Source organism: Poecilia mexicana, unplaced genomic scaffold, assembly GCF_051168715.1.
Source record: "Poecilia mexicana isolate PSO_F unplaced genomic scaffold, ASM5116871v1 scaffold_2, whole genome shotgun sequence".
NCBI classification, from domain to species: Eukaryota; Metazoa; Chordata; class Actinopteri; order Cyprinodontiformes; family Poeciliidae; genus Poecilia; species Poecilia mexicana.
The window spans coordinates 35,689,213-35,708,575 of record NW_028263371.1 but is presented as its reverse complement, the minus strand read 5'-3'; the positions used below and the strand labels follow the sequence as shown (position 1 = coordinate 35,708,575).

Here is a 19,363-nt window from a genome sequence, read left to right as displayed (position 1 = left end):
AGTCAGTGAAATAATAGTCTCGTGATATTATAATAGTAGATGCCGTTATGATAATTTAATGCAAAGTTGCCATTTTTAATGGACTTTCAAAGCAACTTTTAGAGCAACTTTGCATTAAAAGTGTCATTATTTACCGAATGACACTTCATGACAACTATCCTAAACATTCATAAAGACTTCTTTATGTTCATGAAAGGTGTTATGTCATGTTTTTGACAGTGTCATGTCAGTCTTATGCGCACCCCTTCAAATAAAGTGTTACCATATTTCTTTTAAACTAATAAAAATAAATATATTTTCTATACCGTATTTGTTCTGCTTTTCATCCTGAGCTGTTCATTCACAGAGCTCTCCTTCTTCATCCTGAGGAATTTAAAAAGGGTATTTTCTGTGTTAAAAATAATTAAACAATGTTAAATTTGTCACCTGTTTAATATATATTCACTTTGTTCCTCTTCCTTATGTACTGTATTAGATGGAGTTTACTCTCTTCAGTAATGTGATCTAATATGTTAAAAATATTTTTTGCCAGTTAGGAAATATGAGAGGAAGCACCTGTCCTTCATTTAAACTTGAAGGACAGTGTAGATCTAAGTGTAGATTTGATTTTATGTCAAATCTACACTTAGATCTTCTTGAATGTTAGATCTTCCAATGTTAGACCATGATAACTTCAATTTGAACAAAAACTTTGAAGGAAATAAACCCCACTTGAGATTAAAAACAACTACGCTGCTTAACTAAAGGGCCTAACATTGTAGGTTCAATGTTAGCTTGTTTATAATAAATATACATAGTCTCACTTCCTGAAATGAGTAACAAAAAATAATGAACCTTCTGCAATATATATATATATATATATATATATATATATATATATATATATATATCTCACCAGTTTGCGATGCAGAGTCTGATCTGCTTTTGTCTGTGGGTGTTACTGTCCTGCAGGAAGAACTCACCTTTTGGCATCTTGAACGCCTTCATTTCTGTCGTCACACTGATCCATGCTGCTGAATTTACATACACATCACCTTGCATGTATTTTCCACCTTCATCTGCACAGGAAAGTCATTTAGGTATACAAACTAGGGTTAAGGTTTAACTATTGTAAGAAGTTGCTGAAGGTATGCCTTGATAATGTATTTTAAATAATCTGTACGTGCAGTTGTGTCAAACCACCACCTCTGTGTTCAACTAACTAGACTCTTCTAACAAAGAAACAACACGGATGACCTGATTCACCATTGGACAGGTTGAACTTTGCAGTTCCAGCTTAGAGTGTCTGGATGGCAGGACATGGGAAATTTCTGCTGTTCCTGGACCAATTAAGATGTAGGCAGGTTGTTTTAATAAATTAATTAATAAAAAAATGGTTACATTACCATTAGGCAGAAGTTTACTTCAAGAATGTAAACGGAGCCACAACAGGGTGAAAGTGAAAGAAATGAAACAGGAAGAAAGTGGCCAGGAAGAAAGTCAAGAACAGCTTTGAAAAAATCTGATTATTCTGTCATGATGTGTTGAGGAGAGCGGTGAGAGAGACGCCGGGGAACCCAGGTAGTCATGATAAGATGATTTAATGACAAAAACCAGGAGGAACAACAGAAAATCACTGGTAGCACTGGAATAGAACACAGACGTGAGACGAGGGTGTAACACGACGAGGATCCGACAAGGAACACTGACAACAGGTAGGACTAAATACACTGGGAGGGTAATCACAGGAACGACACACAGCTGGGATCAATCAAGACAGAGACTCAGGGGAAAACAGGACTAGACAGACAGAAACTACACAGAAAACACAGATCCTAACAGTACCCCCCCCTCAAGGGCAGCTACCAGATGCCCAACAGAAAACAACAAAAAAAAACAACCCATCAGGGAGGGCGGAGGGGCGACGGAAGGAGGGCCAGAGTCCAGAAACCAAACCAAAAACAACCCAACAGGGTGGGCGGGGGGGCGACAAGGCTAGAGTCCAAAACTAAATCCTCACAGGAACAGAAAACAGTCCGGGGGCCGCCCATGGCACAGGAGGCGAAGCTTGGGCCGCGGTGGGCGGCATCTTCGGCGCAGGAAGCGGACCCCCTTGGGCGGGTCCGGCGGTCTCCTCCGCTGGCGCAGGAAGCGAAGAGGCGGGTCCGGCGGTCTCCTCCGCCGGCGCAGGAAGCGAGGAGGCGGGTCCGGCGGTCTCCTCCGCCGGCGCAGGAAGCGAGGAGGCGGGTCCGGCGGTCTCCTCCGCCGGCGCAGGAAGCGAGGAGGCGGGTCCGGCGGTCTCCTCCGCCGGCGCAGGAAGCGAGGAGGCGGGCGTCGTCGGCGCAGGAGGCGGACCCTCGGAGGCTCCGGTGGGCCGGCTGGAGGGCCGGCTGCAGGCTCCGGTGGGCCGGCTGGTGGGCCGGCTGCAGGCTCCGGTGGGCCGGCTGGTGGGCCGGCTGCAGGCTCCGGAGACTCGGGAGGAGGGCTCGGAGGCACAAGGAGCTCGGGAGAAGGGACCGAATCAGCAAACTCGGGAGGAGGGGGCACTAGAAACTCTGCAGTCTCGGGGGGAGCAGACTCAGGAAACTCGGGGGGAGCAGACTCAGGAAACTCGGGGGGAGCAGACTCAGGAAACTCGGGGGGAGCAGACTCAGGAAACTCGGGGGGAGCAGACTCAGGAAACTCGGGGGGAGCAGACTCGGGAAACACTGGGGGCTGAAGCAAACACCGCCTCGGCGCGGGAACCGGAGGCAGCGGGGACAGACGCTGCCTCGGTGCGGGGACCGGAGGCAGCTGGGACAGACGCTGCCTCGGTGCGGGGACCGGAGGCAGCTGGGACAGACGCTGCCTCGGTGCGGGGACCGGAGGCAGCTGGGACAGACGCTGCCTCGGTGCGGGGACCGGAGGCAGCTGCAGACGGGACCCAGGGGCCGGGACCTCCGGCGGCTCAGGGCTGCGGCTACGGCTTTGCCCAGGGGCCGGGACCTCCGGCGGCTCAGGGCTGCGTTGACGGCGTGACCCCGGGGCCGGGATCTTCGGCGGCTCAGGGCGGCGGCGACGGCTTTGCCCAGGGGCCGGGACCTCCGGCGGCTCAGGGCTGCGTTGACGGCGTGACCGCGGGGCCGGGATCTCCGGCGGCTCAGGACGGCGTGACCGTGGGGCTGGGATCTCCGGCGGCTCAGGGCGGCGGAAACGGCGTGACCCAGGGGCCGGGATCTCCGGCGGCTCAGGGCAGCAGTAACGGCGGGGTCCGACTCCAGGCGGACAGAATGCCAGCAGAGTTCCCACCCAGGGATTCTGGCTGGCTGGAGCTCCGCCACAGAACTCCTCCGCTCTAGGTCCCCGCCGCCGCCTCCGTCGCAGCCCGCGTTGCCTGGGTGCGTCGAGGTCAGAGGTGAGACCAAGTTCCTCCAGCAGCAGCGGAGAAGGCAAGATCTCTACGTCCTTGTAGAGATCCCGTTGAGCCAACTCCAACTGCTGCTGGAACCAAGCCTCGCTACCCCACACACTGGCGTCCTCACCTCTTTTGTGGTCGGATCCTACTGTCATGATGTGTTGAGGAGAGCGGTGAGAGAGACGCCGGGGAACCCAGGTAGTCATGATGATAAGATGATTTAATGACAAAAACCAGGAGGAACAACAGAAAATCACTGGTAGCACAGGAACAGAACACAGACGTGAGACGAGGGTGTAACACGACGAGGATCCGACAAGGAACACTGACAACAGGTAGGACTAAATACACTGGGAGGGTAATCACAGGAACGACACACAGCTGGGATCAATCAAGACAGAGACTCAGGGGAAAACAGGACTAGACAGACAGAAACTACACAGAAAACACAGATCCTAACATATTCTTTAGATTTATTCAATAAAGTTTCTGTTATTTTGTTAGAACTGTTTCCAAGCAGCTTCTGCTTAATCACATGTATTAAACCTAGAATTACTCCGTGAGGTATTGAGGATGTCAGGCTAAGTTAAGTGATGTCAGTTCAATTAAATTAATTTGCTTTTGACATGAAAGGCAGAAATTCACAAAGAGCGACACCTGACGTCCCAATTCTAAGGGGCAAATGCAGAGTGCTCTGTGTTCAGTTTTGTAAGATTACTTTTACACATATGTAATTAAACTTGTAAATATTTGTCTTCAAGACTGGACAACATTGAACCAGAAACACACAGTACTGTTTGTCATCTTTAATCTGGTGACAATTAAACATTTAACTTTGACTTCAGAACATAACATACCTAAATAAACATAAATAAACCCATTCTAAGCAAAATTATTAGTTAGACTGGAAGGTAAGAAAGATTATCTGTAACTATGAAGGAACTGGACTCTATTGATGGTAACTTATAGCCCTCTGGTGGTGTAACAATTACATTACACTGTATAAACATGCATGGGTTATATATACATTAATACTAAGTAGTAATGCCTGCTGTTAACTAGGCTGATCTATATAGTGATTTTTCACTTCTATGAATGTATTCTTTTCAGTCATGCCCCTCTTCAAAGTTCCCAGTACTGATCTGCAGTCACTAATGTTTTCCGAGATCAAAATGAAGCTGAAAGCATCCTTGTGTCTTGCTTAAGCTGTCCAGGTAGACAGATAGAGATAGAGTGCTGAAGGTTGTTAAATGAGAGGTAACAGGAAATAGCAGCTTTTTGTTTCTTTGGCTCCAACAAACTACAGACATCTCCATAGACATGGAAAGAATCTTGGAAATTTTCCTTAAATAACTGTTCAAACCATCATATCAAGTCAGATTTCCAACAATGTGAAAGCGGATACTTTCTCCTGGTTGGTGCTCTAGATGTACTCAGTACTGATTCTGACTGACCGTTGTCTCTGGGACACTGGGAAAAGAGGGATGTGGACGGGTAGATTCTGGTTCTGCTCCTGCAGATACAAAGAAGAAATCAGCAGCAGCATTCCTGCCACCAGATGCAGAACTCCAGCTGTCCAGCCACAGAACAGAGAATCACCGAACTCCCAGCGAGGCACCACATCCGGCACCGACTCGTCAAAGAATCGCACCACAGTCAGGTGAGCTATATAGGAGACTGGGACCAGGACCAGTATTCCAGCTGCCAGGCTTAGCGTCCCACCTGCTGCCTTCAGGACCTTCTTAAAGCTTCGGTCATCCACCTTCCGACAGCAGCTGTTGATCAAGTTCAGGCCCAGGACAGCTAGCACCGAGCCCATGAGCCCAAAACCCAGAGCAGCACACATCAGAATCCGGGCCAGCTTGATGTCTGGCGGCAGACCCAGCAAGCTGTTGTACGGTCGACATTCCTGCAGACCCAAGTCCTGTATAACGCAGGTCTTCCATAGTCCCACCTCCAAACTCTCAGTGGGGAGCAGGTCTGTGGAGAGCGTCAGCCAGAACGGCATCATAGTTGTGCACAGAGAGCAAAGCCAGCCCCCTGCTGACAGCAGAACCCCCAGCATCTCCACAGTCCCAACACTCCAGTCCATGATGGCCTCAGCTGACAGGTGTCAGGAAGACATCAGACCCTCTGGAAAAGGAACACCACCGTCCAGAGTGACTGAAAATGTGAGCGGCTCCCTAAACCAGTCAGAGGGGACACAGTGATTGGTTGAATGCAAACAACAGTGTGGCTATGAGGTGGCCTACAGGCAGCAGACAGGATGGTACATCTCTGACTGAAAGGCATTTGAAGTCCCCCCCTCCATCCCGCTGCAGTGTCACCAGGCACGCTGCTCGTTTTCCACATTGTCTGTTGGCTCTTTGTTCTCAGAGAAAACAGGAAACAAGGACAGACAACAGGCAGCCTGATGGAGCGTAGACAGATTCAGGTTCACCAGAGTTTCACTGCTTACAGGAGTTTTAGTTTAAAATCATTTGAGGAACCTTTGAGAAACAAGATAGCATCTTTCTGCTTCACAAAACCTCTTAAAGATTAAAGAGAGGTCAGAAAATATAGTTTTGATATGTTCTATTAAGGTTAGACTACATTTAGTTATGGGTACACTCTGTTACTGATAATTATCACAAATATTTCTCGAGTGTCCAGTCCTGACAGATTAGGCAAACAGAACAATTGCAATGTCAGAGAAAGATTTGCTCTACAGCAGGGGAAAATTAGACTTTTTCCCAATTCTAGAGTTATCATTAAACTGATGGCACAGTAGGTCAAACTAGTTCAGGAAGTACACTGAAGCAGCAATTATAATGCGACAGAGGGGAACAGAGAGAATACAGGGCTGAGTTGTCTATTCTAGCCCTCCAGAGCTATTGTCCTTCAACATTTGTGTATTTGTTCAACACAACTCAATGGCAGTGTTGAACTAAATGGCAGAATATCCCCACATTTATCCAGGTGTGTTTATGTTTTAGATGAGGCCCACGCAAAAGTTGCAGGATGGTAGTTCTTAAAACTAGAGCATATAGCACAGTGAGGGTATCAAACATCAGGGTGAAAACAAAAATTAAAAAAAACCCTGAAATAATCAGTGATAATGTTATTATTGTTGCTATGTGGCATTGCAGTTAGTGGCACTGTTGCATCGCAGCCAGAAAGTTGTGAGTTTGAATCTCAGTCAGTTAAAAGTAGACTGTCATAATGTGATATGGTTGGCGGTAAGAATGACACTCATAGGCCCAGGCAGACATTGTATGAAGAATATATTGATGACTCCACAGAACTCAAGCACAAGAAACAGACATGTAAGCCAGACGAAGACAACTGACGTGCTATGTTTGACAAGGACATGACAAAAGACAACAAGTGGACTTAAATACACAGGGAGTGTAATCAGGGAATGAGACACACCTGGGAAGCAATCAACACGGAAGACGTGACAGGAACAGGACTAAACACAGAAAACCTCAAAAATAACTATACAGAAAACACAGAATACAACATAGACTAGGTAGAACACTAGTATATTGCTGATTGTTAAGGTAGAAACACAATGCTTCTTTAGCAGATATGAATTGACACAAAATATACCATTTCATTTCCAAAAACAACGAAAGGTATGAAACGGAACTAAAATGACCAACACCCACCATCATTTGTCATATTCTATGAGAGTCAACAGACTCAAATGGTGATAAAAACCAAAATAAATAGAAATAAGGAGCAACATGTTCAACCAACATGTCAACCAATGTACCTAAATAGTGTGTTGACAGCTATAAATCAAAAGTAGGAAAGGAGAAAATGGCATCATGTGAGGATGAAATGGGAGTACAAATTGACCCAGAGCCCGCCACCTCCCACTGAAGGATAAATAAATAAGTGTGCTGTTGGCTTAAAGCTGCCATAGGCCTTTAGTGGGAGCTAATCCAGTTCTGAAAAGGTTTTTCCTCCCAGCTGCTTCAGACTGCATTCACACCCTACGAGCTTCATCTGCATCACAACACATTCAGATCAGGCTAATAGCATTACTGGGTCTCACCGGGTTGTTATTCCTGCCATCATTGTCATTATTATTAGCTTAAACTCTGCCTCAGTCCTATAACGGCAGTTCAAAATTAAACTAATTTTCTACTTTGGTAATTTAGAAGAAAAGGAATGCCGTGTTGCATTGTGTTCATGTCATGGTGACGGTTTTATATAAACATCTATTTGCTTGTGTGAAACAGAGAAACACATTAAATCTGACTTGGTTATTTCATTCATATTAATTAAGAACAGTTGAATGTCAGAGTGAAATTGCCAGCAGCACATATTGTATTAGCTGAGATTAACTGATGTATGGAGCATCAAGGAATCTTATTCACGTGGAAAAACACTTCTTACTTCTAGTTGGGGGGCCAGTTTAAATCCTTTACTCCCATTAAAACCAGTGCTCAGCTTCAGCCTTTCCTGTTAGTTTTCCATGGACCTCCAAGGCAGTGTAAAGGATTTCCACAGACACTGAGGTCATTAATGATACATTTCTGACCATTCAGGACTATTTACATGTCAGTGAAGTTAAAGTAACTCCTCAGTTCAGACATAATGGAATGCACTGTGACTCCCTTGACGGAAGAACGCCACTCAGCATTTTATATCGATCGGATTCTGGGTTTGGATCAGGAAAACCCTGGAAAGAGTCTGAAATTACATCGACCCTGGACAGGTGAGGAGTTTTGCTTTTTGACTCACCCTCAGGACTAATATGCTCTGTTTTCTGCTTGAACAGTCACACCTGTTTGAAAGTTTGATCAAGCTGATCATTTATTTACTTTTACCCTAACTTTATTACTTAATATGACACACATTTATGTTGATTTGTTTGATGAGGCTGGAATAGGCATAATGTATTTTCATCTCTTTATTTTACTTTGCCAATTTTTTTTTATTCTTTGGTTTACAGATTGACCTGTTAAATAATAACAATCCTTATTAAAAGATTTTTCTTTGAAATAGGTCCACAAAACAGTTTATTTTATTGTGATTTCTTATGAAAGTGGAAGATAAATTTTTTACTGTTAAAAATTGTTCTTTTCAATCTGAAAGTCAAATCAACTTTTAAAAATATGTTGCTAGACTTTGCCACTATTTTAAAAATGTTTCCAATTTATCTGCCATTAATCCATTCATCCATCAACATGCCTACTTTCTTTTGCATTACCAGGTTATAGGTACAAAGCATTATCACTCTAGAAATATTCACCATAAATTCAAAGAGAAATTTATAACTGAAGATTCTTAATATCCGAGTCTGGAAAATATAGAATTTCATATCCATATTCTCACTATCAATCTTGTGTAGAAACTCTGTAAAATGTCTGAGAGGTTTGTTGGGGAGCTTGGAAGAAGTTTTTTTTAGTTGGATTAGATTGAAATAGAAATGAAACTCTTTATATGGATAATAACTTACCAGTCAGGTAACCTCCCCAAAGTGAAACAAGTTTAGGGTGGTGGCAGCATCATGCTGTGAGGATCCTTTCTTCTAGGCTGGTCAGAATACACATTGGGATGAAATAATTTTCATGAATGCATGTCCAGTTATTTAATTTTCCATTTATTTATTAAATTATCTTTTAAAAATCTCCTCAGAATTTGGAGCAGAGATGGGGAAGACAGAGAAAAGTTTCTGCTGTAAACAAAACATTTGTTATCAAGCTCCGCTGCAAAACCAAACTGGACCCAAACTAAGCTGGTATGCTGGACGACGGGCACGCACAGCCTTCAGCAGCAGCCAGGTGTTCTGTCTTCCATTTAACCTGGAATTTAGGATCTCATACAGCAGCTTTTCTTTTCTTTTTTTTTTTTTTTACAAACTTAGCTTTGATTCTGCTCAATCAGGTGAATACTCTGGAGATGGTGTTCCGGGTCGATTGCTATCCAGGGATTCAGCTGAGGGAGCAGCTGGCAGGGAGGCTGGACCTGGACGAGGATCGAATCCAGGTTCAAACAGTTTCCTTAAAAATGATATCAGCTGTTAAAAAGACAAAGGTCTAGAAGTTTGTAGATGCATGGAGACTTAAAAATAGTCAAATAGATGCCTTTAAGCACATGTTGCCACTTAAAGACACAAGAACTAAAAGTGTGCGATAATAAAAAGTGAGGCTAAAGACAAAGTACAAGATTATCATTTCTTATCAGATCTGGTTCCAGAACCGACGAGCAAAATTGAGGCGTTCACTCAGAGAGACCCAACTGCAGTTGGATCAGACGGCTATGATGGAGCTGAAGATGAGGCCGGAGGCTGGACACCACCCAGAGGAGCTGTCACGTCACCTTCCTCCTCCTCTTCACTGTGATGCAGAGGATGAGGAGTAATCAAGTTCTCACTGTCTGCAGAAGGTGTTCATCTTTGCATTAATATCCATCTGCATAATTTTCTGAAAACCTCTCTAAACTCTAGGGGAATGACTAAGAGTTGCAGAATGTAAATGGCTGTTTTATTTGTCCAATATCACAATTTACAAGGAATGTCAGCTGGTCTTATATAAAAGCAGGAATGATTTGAGCTGATGAAAACTTGATAGTTTGAAGAATATTTTGTGAACCGTCATTTCTCAGTTTGACAACTCAATGTATCAGACCTTCCGAGTAGCTGTGTACTTCATTGAATTTATTAGGAATAAAAATACTTATGTTACCATCTGTGTTTTTATCACACATTGATTTTCATCTACGTCTTTGCTAAAGAATGAGACGATAACTGCTTTACACATAACATTTTCAATAAATGAGGCATTATGGAATATTTTTCTCACTGTGAAGCAAAAGAAAGAGCAGAGTGTATTAGAGCACATAATGTAGTATCCTAAAGCACCCGTGGGCCAAATCTAGCCTCCTTTAGCTTTTTATGTAGCACTCTATATTCTAGACTAAACTCTAAGTATGCTTAAAAATTATGTTATCAATCAAATCAATGCAGTTTTTATTATTATAAAATCAGTCCCTCCAGTTTCTTGAGAATTATCATGGAAATTTATGCAAAAATCAACAAATCCCCACACTTTTGCATTAATACAAAATTGTCAAAAACTTGTGCTAAACAGCTGCCTCAGCCTCAACTGATGTCAGGGGAGCAGGGGTAGACTGTACAACTCCTAGTAGAGACTTGTAGATGTTTTTGTGTCAACACATTATGCACAGTCAGTAATAATATTTACAGACAAGAAAATGTACAGAAAGGAATCACAACCCACTGTTCTCAACATGTAGTGCTTAATTTAAAACATGATTAACCCCCACTTAGTAATAAAATGTTCTGACCCAGAGCTCAAGGATGTGGGTAGGGCAAGGGTGTAGGAACGAGTCTGTCATTGGGGGGACGCATATCGGAAACCTGACAGATGAGTAAATAGCTTGAGCAGAAATATCAAACTATTATGCCATCAACACATCAGTAACGCGTTACTCTAATCTGACCCTTGTTTCAGTAACAAGTATTCTAACACGTTACTATTTACAATCCAATAGTCAGATTAAAGTTATGCAGTATAATGACTGTCATTCCAGGATGAACACTCACTTTAGCATTTGCCTCACAACTAGCAAGCTACATACTCTGGTAGCACAGAGCCGACCAGATTCTGATGCATCTTATTGGTCAAAATGCATTGATATAAATTGACTGGCAATTGAACAAGTTCTACTTATTTCTAAAACCAAAGTAGAAAACAGCTCATAAAATAAGACAACAGTTTTAAACTCAATACAGCAGTTTGACTAACAAAAATAAAATCTAAAAAAAACAAGTTTTGTTTTTCTTGAATATCTCTCTACATCAGTGGAACAGTTTGATCTACAAAATAAACAAAAAATATACTTTTCACGTCTAACAGACACCTTAGCTCCTCACTGTTAACTCAGTCTCACTTTCCAGCCCTGCATTCAGTAACTTACCAAAGATTCATGAAAAACACTGAGGCAAAAAGACTAAATGTTTTTTTTTCTCCTGTCATTTTCAGCCGCAAATATTTAACTGAAATATCTACGGATATGTGTTTCTGTCTCTGCCTCCCTCCGACTCTCTGCAGCCTGATGTTCCTGCATGAATTCATGGATTTACAACAGACACTATCAGTATCAGAATGTGAACTAAATATAAAAAGTATGTTTCCATCATACAGAATGAGAATTTAAACAACTTAATTTTGAGATGTTTACATTATTATACATCTCAACTCTATTTACTGTGTAGCAAAAATGTTCACTACCATTATTTTTAAACCTCTCCTCAAGCACTTTTCTTATTGTCTTCTAACCATTAACCTTATGGTGTGGAAATAATGAAAAAATATTGAAACGTTGAAAGAAATCAACCTGACATCAGTCTCCTCCTGTTCTCCTTTCTGTTTCTATTATAATTAATATAATTTTTATATCTTCACACCCTGAAATGCCAACTGGCTCTCCTATGTCTTCCCTGACCTGCTCCTCTCATAATAAAATAGTTTAGTTTATTTAAAAATTAAAAACAGTTAATACATATTTCAATAAACTAAATGAAGACCTCACCAGAGCTTCTTCACCTTTCTTCAACATCATTCTAGCACTGCTGTTCTCCTAAATATATAATATAATATAATATAATATAATATAATATAATATATAAACACATGTTAAGTGGTCGAGTATGATCAGGTGTTGCTCGGTTTGCTGCTGTTTCAGTCTAAATCATTGTGCCTAGACTAGCTAACTGTTACAGTTAGTGGTAAAATTTTGGACATGTGACTATTCCAGAATTTAAACAGCTACCAAAAAGATTTAGTTCTATATATGAAAGTAAACTGACAACAAGATGTTATAAACGAGCGACATTCATGGCAACATCCCTGACAGACAGTTTACCTCCTTCAAACGGAGTTTCTGACTCGTCTGCTGCTGCCTTTACTCTGAGCATCAAACAATCATCCAGCTCAAGCCAAGTAACCAATGTTGAAACTGTGTCATTGAATCAATGTTGTTTTGTGGTCAAATTTTAATAGTTGAAACACCAACATTGAATCCATTGTTTTTCAGCACTGGTCTTCAGGGCATATTGCCTTGCAAGTATTAGGCATTTCCATAATTAGGCACACATGATTTTAATTGATGGCTGATTAACAGGGTTCTGCTGAAGTGAAAACATGCAGGTCAGTTTGATTGAGGACAAGGTTTGGGGAAAAACTAGTAATCTAAATGTTCAATCAATGTAAGCTGTTTTTCACACCCCTCTACTTCCCTCTTCATTTTAACCCCCGACCCCTCTCCCTCCACCTGCCAAAGACACACACACCCCTTTCCCTCCACCGCCCACCTCTCACCCCTCACCTGGCCTGTCTACCCCTCAACCTCCCTCCCCTTTTCTACTCTCTTCCTCTCCTCCTTTGGCTCTAGGTGAAACAACTTATTTTTTGTGAGGGTTACAGGTGCTGGTCATAAAATTAGAATATTGTGATAAAGTTCATTATTTTCCATAATGTCATGATAAAAATTAAATTGTCATATATTTTAGATTCATTGCACACCAACTGAAATATTTCAGGTCTTTTATTGTTTTAATTTTGATGATTTTGGCAAACAGCTCATGAAAACCCAAAATCCCTGTCTCAAAAAATTAGAATATTATGAAAAGGTTCTCTGAACGAGCAATAAAAATAATCATCTGAATCAACAAAGTAACTCTAAACACCTGAAAAAGATTCCTGAGGTCTTTAAAAACTCCCAGCCTGGTTCATTACTCAAAACCGCAATCATGGGTCAGATTGCTGACCTGACTGCTGTCCAGAAGGCCATCACTGACATCCTCAAGCAAGAGGGTGAGAAACAGAAAGAAATTTCTGAACGAATCGGCTGTTTGCAGAGTGTTATATCAAGGCACCTCAGTGGGAAGTCAGTAGGAAGGAAAAAGTGTGGCAGAAAACGCTGCACAACTAGAAGAGGTGACTGGACCCTGAGGAAGATTGTGGAGAAGGGCCGATTCCAGACCAAATTAAATTTTCATCTCCATAAAACTTTTCAGCAGATGGAAGCATGAAGTGCTCCAAAATCTTCTGATAGCTGCTGCATTGATCCTGCCCTTGATAAAACCCAGTGGACCAACACCAGCAGCTGACATGGCACACAGACCATCACTGACTGTGGGTACTGGACTCTGGACTTCTGGCATTTTGGCATTTCCTTCTCCCCAGTCTTCCTCCAGAGTCTGGCACTTTGATTTCCGAATGACATGCAAAGTTTGCTTTCATCCGAAAAAAGTACTTTGGACCACTGAACAACAGTGGTCCAAAGTGCTGCTTCTCTGTAGCCCAGGTCAGGCGCTTCTGCCGCTGTTTCTGGTTCAAAAGTGGCTTGACCTTTGACCTGGGGAATGCGGCACCTGTAGCCCATTTCCTGCACACGCCTGTGCACAGTGGCTCTGGATGTTTCTACTCTAGACTCAGTCCACTGCTTCCCCCAAGGTCTGGAATAGGCCCTTCTCCACAATCTTCCTCAGGGTCCGGTCACCTCTTCTCGTTGTGTAGCGTTTTCTGCCACACTTTTTCCTTCCTACTGACTTCCCACTGAGGTGCCTTGATATAACACTCTGCAAACAGCCGATTCGTTCAGAAATTTCTTTCCGTTTCTCACCCTCTTGCTTGAGGATGTCAGTGATGGCCTTCTGGACAGCAGTCAGGTCAGCAATCTGACCCATGATTGCGGTTTTGAGTAACGAACCAGGCTGGGAGTTTTTAAAGGCCTCAGGAATCTTTTTCAGGTGTTTAGAGTTACTTTGTTGATTCAGATGATTATTTTTATTGCTCGTTCAGAGAACCTTTTCATAATATTCTAATTTTTTGAGACAGGGATTTTGGGTTTTCATGAGCTGTTTCCCAAAATCATCAAAATTAAAACAATAAAAGACCTGAAATATTTCAGTTGGTGTGCAATGAATCTAAAATATATGACAATTTAATTTTTATCATGACATTATGGAAAATAATGAACTTTATCACAATATTCTAATTTTATGACCATCACCTGTATAATTTAAGCACTATGTGTTGACAACATTGGGTTGTGATTCTGTCCTGTACATCTCCTTACTTGTCTGTAAATGTTATGACTGACTATTTGTGTGTGATATTTTGACACAAAAACGCATAGAAGTCACTAAAAGGAGTGAGGGTAGGGGATAATAAGAAATTGTATGTGAGATACCGTCTATCTTAATGACGTTCTTTTGTGTCTTTCAGCTGCTGCTCGCCAGTGTGAACCCAGGCTAACTGATCAAAATTACAGTGGAACTGTAAAGAAATGGTTTCGCTATGCACCAGACCGGGAGGGAGGCATTGAAAGGCAACCAAAGGGATGGCAAGAAGACTGAAATGAAATAAAATCTTTAAGCAATGCCATGTTGTTGTTTTTAAGTCTGTGTGACCACATTTTAGGACCTTAGGTAATGTAAGGTAATTTTGGATGACATAATACTCACCAGAATTTTGCGTTTAACACCAGTAAAATAACCTTTAATTGTATGTCAAACCTAAAGGTGTACATGAATCAATGATTCTCTAACTTAGATTCAAATAAGATCAACCCAAATTTGTAATAAGAGCCACATTGAGATGATGGTTGAATAAACATTGATTCCTAACTGATTCAATGTAATACCAACACATATATGCATGTAAATTGACATACAGATGATGGTTGAATCAACATTGATACAATCTAAGATCACTAGAAATATGGATGCAGATCCATATTCAGATGAAGGTTGAATCAACATTGATTAAATGTAAGATGAACAGAAATATACAGTATGTGCAGATCCACGTTCAGATGATGGTTGAATCAACGTTGATTCCTAACTGATTCAATGTAATATCAACACAAATATGCATGTAAATTGACATACAGATGATGGTTAAATCAACAGACATAATGTCAGTTATGGTTGAAACCCTAATGTTGATTCTCATACAAGATTTGACGCTGACATTTCATTTATTTGATATCAACCACAAAACAACATTGATTCAATGACACAGTTTCAACGTTAGTTAATTGGCTAGAGTTGGATGGTTGTTTTATAGTTGATCCACCGTCAGTTGTCGACCTCAACCATACATGCAACCTTTGTGATAATAATTCAACATTGAATTAACGTCTTTTGCCAACAAGCCAACAGCAAAGCAGCTTTGTGGTTGGGCCATCCCACTCACGTAAACGGTGGGGGTGGACCGCTCCACTCCTTGTAGTAAGTTGTAGATGTTTTTGTGTCAATATATCACACACAAACAGTCAGTGAGAATTGCTATGAACAAGTAAGAAAATGTACAGAAAGGAATCAGCACCGACTATCCTCTACAGTGGTTAATTTAAAACCTGATAACCCCCACTCAGTAACAAAATGCTCTGACCCAGAGCGCTGATGAGGAGGAGAGGAGTGGAAGGGGTGCGGCAAAACAGCTGATATTGATTCAACATTGATCTGATGTTGATAAGACATCAGCATTTCAGTCATCAGATTTCAACCACCAAACAACGTTGATTCAATGACACAGTTTCAACGGTTTGATTGGATGCTTGTTTGATAGTTGATCCACCATCATTTGTCGACTTCAACCAAAAATCAACGATTCTAACTATTTTTCAACGTTGATTTAACATCGTGTGCTATCTGGGTCAGTTACAGAGGTCGGTGCTGCAGCATATTGCATACACGCCTGGTGTAGTGATGAAGCCCCGACACACGGCCATGTTCATGCACTGACGGAAGGAGCTTTCTAGAATTAAAAACACTTTGTTTCAGATTTGATATAAAATATAGCTTTGTCACTCATAAAATAAAATACAATGTTAAGCAGTGGAAGGTTTCAGTTTTCATAGAGAACTCACGGACTGGGCGTGTAAGGATGACAGCACCATAGGCATCTTGTCCCACTGGACAAGTCTGAATGCTGGTTGGGTTGCAGAGTTCACTGTACCAGGAGAAACATAAGTTACATCTCAGCGTGTCTCCTGGGTATGACACACAGATTGAAAAGAAACTTAGGCCACATTCACACAGTTCAATTTATTTTATTTTTTGCATGGCCATTCATACTAATGACCGTATTTTGTTATGGAGGTAATAATGGATGCAGCCTTCAGATGGTTGATTTAGAAATTATTCATCAATGGGAGTCAACAGTATCGTCACAAAATCATATCTAGATGAGGGAATCTAATAAAAAGAATGCTCAACTAATAGCTATGGCGTTTTGTAGAGCATTGACTGAAACTTCTATAGAGAAGCCTGTTTGTACCACTATGTGAACTTCTGACTTTGAAGAAAATAATAAAACCTTCTATGTTAATTGTTTTGGCTTTTAGAAAATAGAAATCATTTTGTGACTTTTAAAAATTGTAATACCTGGTTTTAACTCTAACAGTATTTTTTGATCCAACTAAGCAACTATTTCATAGTTCATAGTAAAATTTCAGAATAACCTTAACTAAAAAGACGTATAATGAAATTATTCTTGTGCTGTGCGGCTCTATTAAAGTTTTGTCTCTGTTGGATTTCACTTTAGGTTGAGTCAGGGAAGCTTTACCTGCATACCTTGATGCAAAGTCATCAAGAGAAAGAAAACACCCGCTGCAGCCCTTTGTCAGTCTGCAAAATAAGAGAGTGAAACTAAAAATAAGAAGTTTTCTTCAGTTGGGCCTGCACAGATCAGTCTAGTCCAATTCACTTTTTTGTAGAAAGACGTGGCAAACAACATACTGTCAAACAGTCCAGGGTTTGAAGTCCCAGCCTGCAGAAATGCCATGTTGGAGGCCGTCAAGATGAGAAACAAACATCAGAGACTTGGACATGCCTTCTAAAAACTTGAGTTTACTCAGACAGGTCTCTCAAAAACTTAAGACTTGACTTGGACTTCACTGCTGAATATTTTACATTTCAGATGGACTTGATTGTCAAAAACCGTACACTTGTCTAATCCATGTCAGTAAACACAAGTCAAAGACAGCAGAGCTTAACTGGACAAAGAAAAGTGTTTATGCACATTCGCTTTTCACATCATCACCTATCATTTTCATCAGACTGACATAATTATCTTATCTCAATATATTGCTGCTCTCTGTACAAGATGTAACTCAAGATTTTGAGTGAAGCCTTTTAACTTCATTGTTTACCTTTTTACCTTAAGACCAAGAGTGAGTATTGTGCATTTTAACAAAATTACATTTGTGTGATTTCTCTCACATTAATGTTCCTCTATTATCTACAACAACAGCAGCAACAGCAAAAGCATTAAAAACATGGAGTACAAAGAGAATACAAAGATAGCGAACCAAGGGAAGTCATTCTGAAAACCTGTCTGTTCCAGATTACAGGTAAAAGCTGGTGGTGAGAGCTCCACAAATTAAACTACATGAAGAAAATTATTCTAACCACAAAGATTTTGCAGTTGAGGCAGTTCTGTTCTTCCTGTAAGCCCGTGGGTTGAGAAGTCTTTTCTATACAGATGTTCAGATTAAAATGCATTGTTGTCTTCAGGGACAAATGCGTGGTTTTGCTTTCACTCTGTCTAATTATATGGTTGCATCAACCACATGCACCTGCCTTGTCTAAGATAGAATGTGATTGGATAGTAAGTGGAATTACCCACCTTTCATGAAAGAAAAAAAAACGCAAACCACTTTTGTTCAGGAGGAAGCAGACTGCTGTCTACACAGTCACTTATCCACTGCAACTGAATAACTAATGGTGGTGAAAGGATCAATTTAACAATGTAAAGATATAAATAAGAAACACGCATACACAAATGAAGATCAAACACATCCATGTTTATTTGTTTGTCTTCAGAAATAAATCAGAGGAAAACCCTATACTGCCATCTAGTGCAATCTAGCCATACTGATTTGTTGATTTAAAGTTATCGTTAGTTAGTTGAACTCTGAATATTGAAGCAGTAATATGAAGCCTTCAGGGGCTTCAGGTTGCTGTGAAGAAGCTCAGTTGCAAAGGTTGGTGCTGCAGCAGGAGGCAAACGCTCCAGGTGTACTGATGAAGCCCTGACATACGGCCATGTTCATACACTGGCGAAAGGAGCTGCCTGAAATCAGAAAACCAAAGACAAACATGTTTGAGGAGCAGCACTTTAGAAATGACAATGTTCTACATGTTAGGAGACAAAATAAACCAGTTTATTTTCTAATGATCAGAATTAATGTTCAAACTAATTATGCCAGTCTTCATGAGTACTCACTGATGGCGCCTGTTAGGATGACAGCACCACATGCATTCTGGTTTCCTGAGCAGGTTTGAGTGCTGGTGGGCTGGCAGAGTGAACTACTGTATGAGTAACAGTAGTTACATTCCAAGGAATCTCCTGGGAAATACCAATAAATATGGAAATGAATTAGCAATAAATAATGTCTCTTAAGTGGGGAAATCTGCTCACATTTTTACAAGTTGTATGGTATTTGGGGACGTCCAAGAGTTTTCAGATGATCAAAGCTTCCAGACACAGACTGTGTTTGTGTCCTCACCTTGGCAAAGAGTCAGCAAGAAGAAGAAAACACCGACTGTACTCCTCATTTTATCTGTAAAACACAAAATCAGATTCCAGAAAACCGATCCTTCCTCACCACATATGAGTACCAGAACCTTTAATTTGTCCCCAGGTTTGTGATATAAAAGTTTGGAAGCAGAGTTGATTTTGAAACTGCACAGGTTTCTGTAATTTAATAAACTGAATCAGTGATAAGTTATCCAAATTTTGTGTGTTATTTCCTTGAATAATTCTACATGACTGAGCGACAAAAATACAATAAGTAAAGTTGATTGTACTGTATCATTGCTATCAAGAAATTTATATTTATTCATACAGAAAAGCTCTTGATTTTATTCTATTCAATTAAAATCTAAGTCCAAGACAACACACAAAGTATATCTTTTTGTCTTTTTTATAATAATGTGAAAATGTAAACGCTTTTGTT

At 41.1% G+C, this 19,363-nt stretch overlaps 2 protein-coding genes across 2 annotated transcripts; one reads left to right on the top strand and one right to left on the bottom strand.

Annotated features, from left to right (window-relative positions):
• Positions 1-4,796: 4,796 nt before the first annotated feature.
• On the bottom strand, positions 4,797-5,519 carry LOC148160818 (claudin-24-like). Its single transcript, XM_088003963.1, has one exon. It carries the CDS (start codon positions 5,463-5,465, stop codon positions 4,797-4,799), a length of 669 nt encoding a protein of 222 aa, XP_087860089.1. The 5' UTR covers positions 5,466-5,519.
• Positions 5,520-7,484: 1,965 nt separating this feature from the next.
• Positions 7,485-10,355, top strand: LOC106913009 (homeobox expressed in ES cells 1-like). Its single transcript, XM_014979777.2, has 4 exons — positions 7,485-8,081; positions 9,005-9,150; positions 9,254-9,355; positions 9,554-10,355. The coding sequence occupies exons 1-4, from the start codon at positions 7,961-7,963 to the stop codon at positions 9,728-9,730; spliced, it is 546 nt and encodes a 181-aa protein (XP_014835263.2). The 5' UTR covers positions 7,485-7,960; the 3' UTR covers positions 9,731-10,355.
• Positions 10,356-19,363: the final 9,008 nt, after the last annotated feature.

What these genes read in the sequence shown, in the direction of transcription:
- LOC148160818 (XM_088003963.1), bottom strand. Translation starts at nt 5,465, where the DNA reads ATGGACTGGAGTGTTGGGACTGTGGAGATGCTGGGGGTTCTGCTGTCA.
- LOC106913009 (XM_014979777.2), top strand. Translation starts at nt 7,961, where the DNA reads ATGGAATGCACTGTGACTCCCTTGACGGAAGAACGCCACTCAGCATTT. An exon ending in ATTACATCGACCCTGGACAG is followed by an intron (nt 8,082 to 9,004) that starts GTGAGGAGTTTT and finishes AAATCTCCTCAG; the next exon opens with AATTTGGAGCAGAGATGGGG. An exon ending in TGGACGAGGATCGAATCCAG is followed by an intron (nt 9,356 to 9,553) that starts GTTCAAACAGTT and finishes ATTTCTTATCAG; the next exon opens with ATCTGGTTCCAGAACCGACG.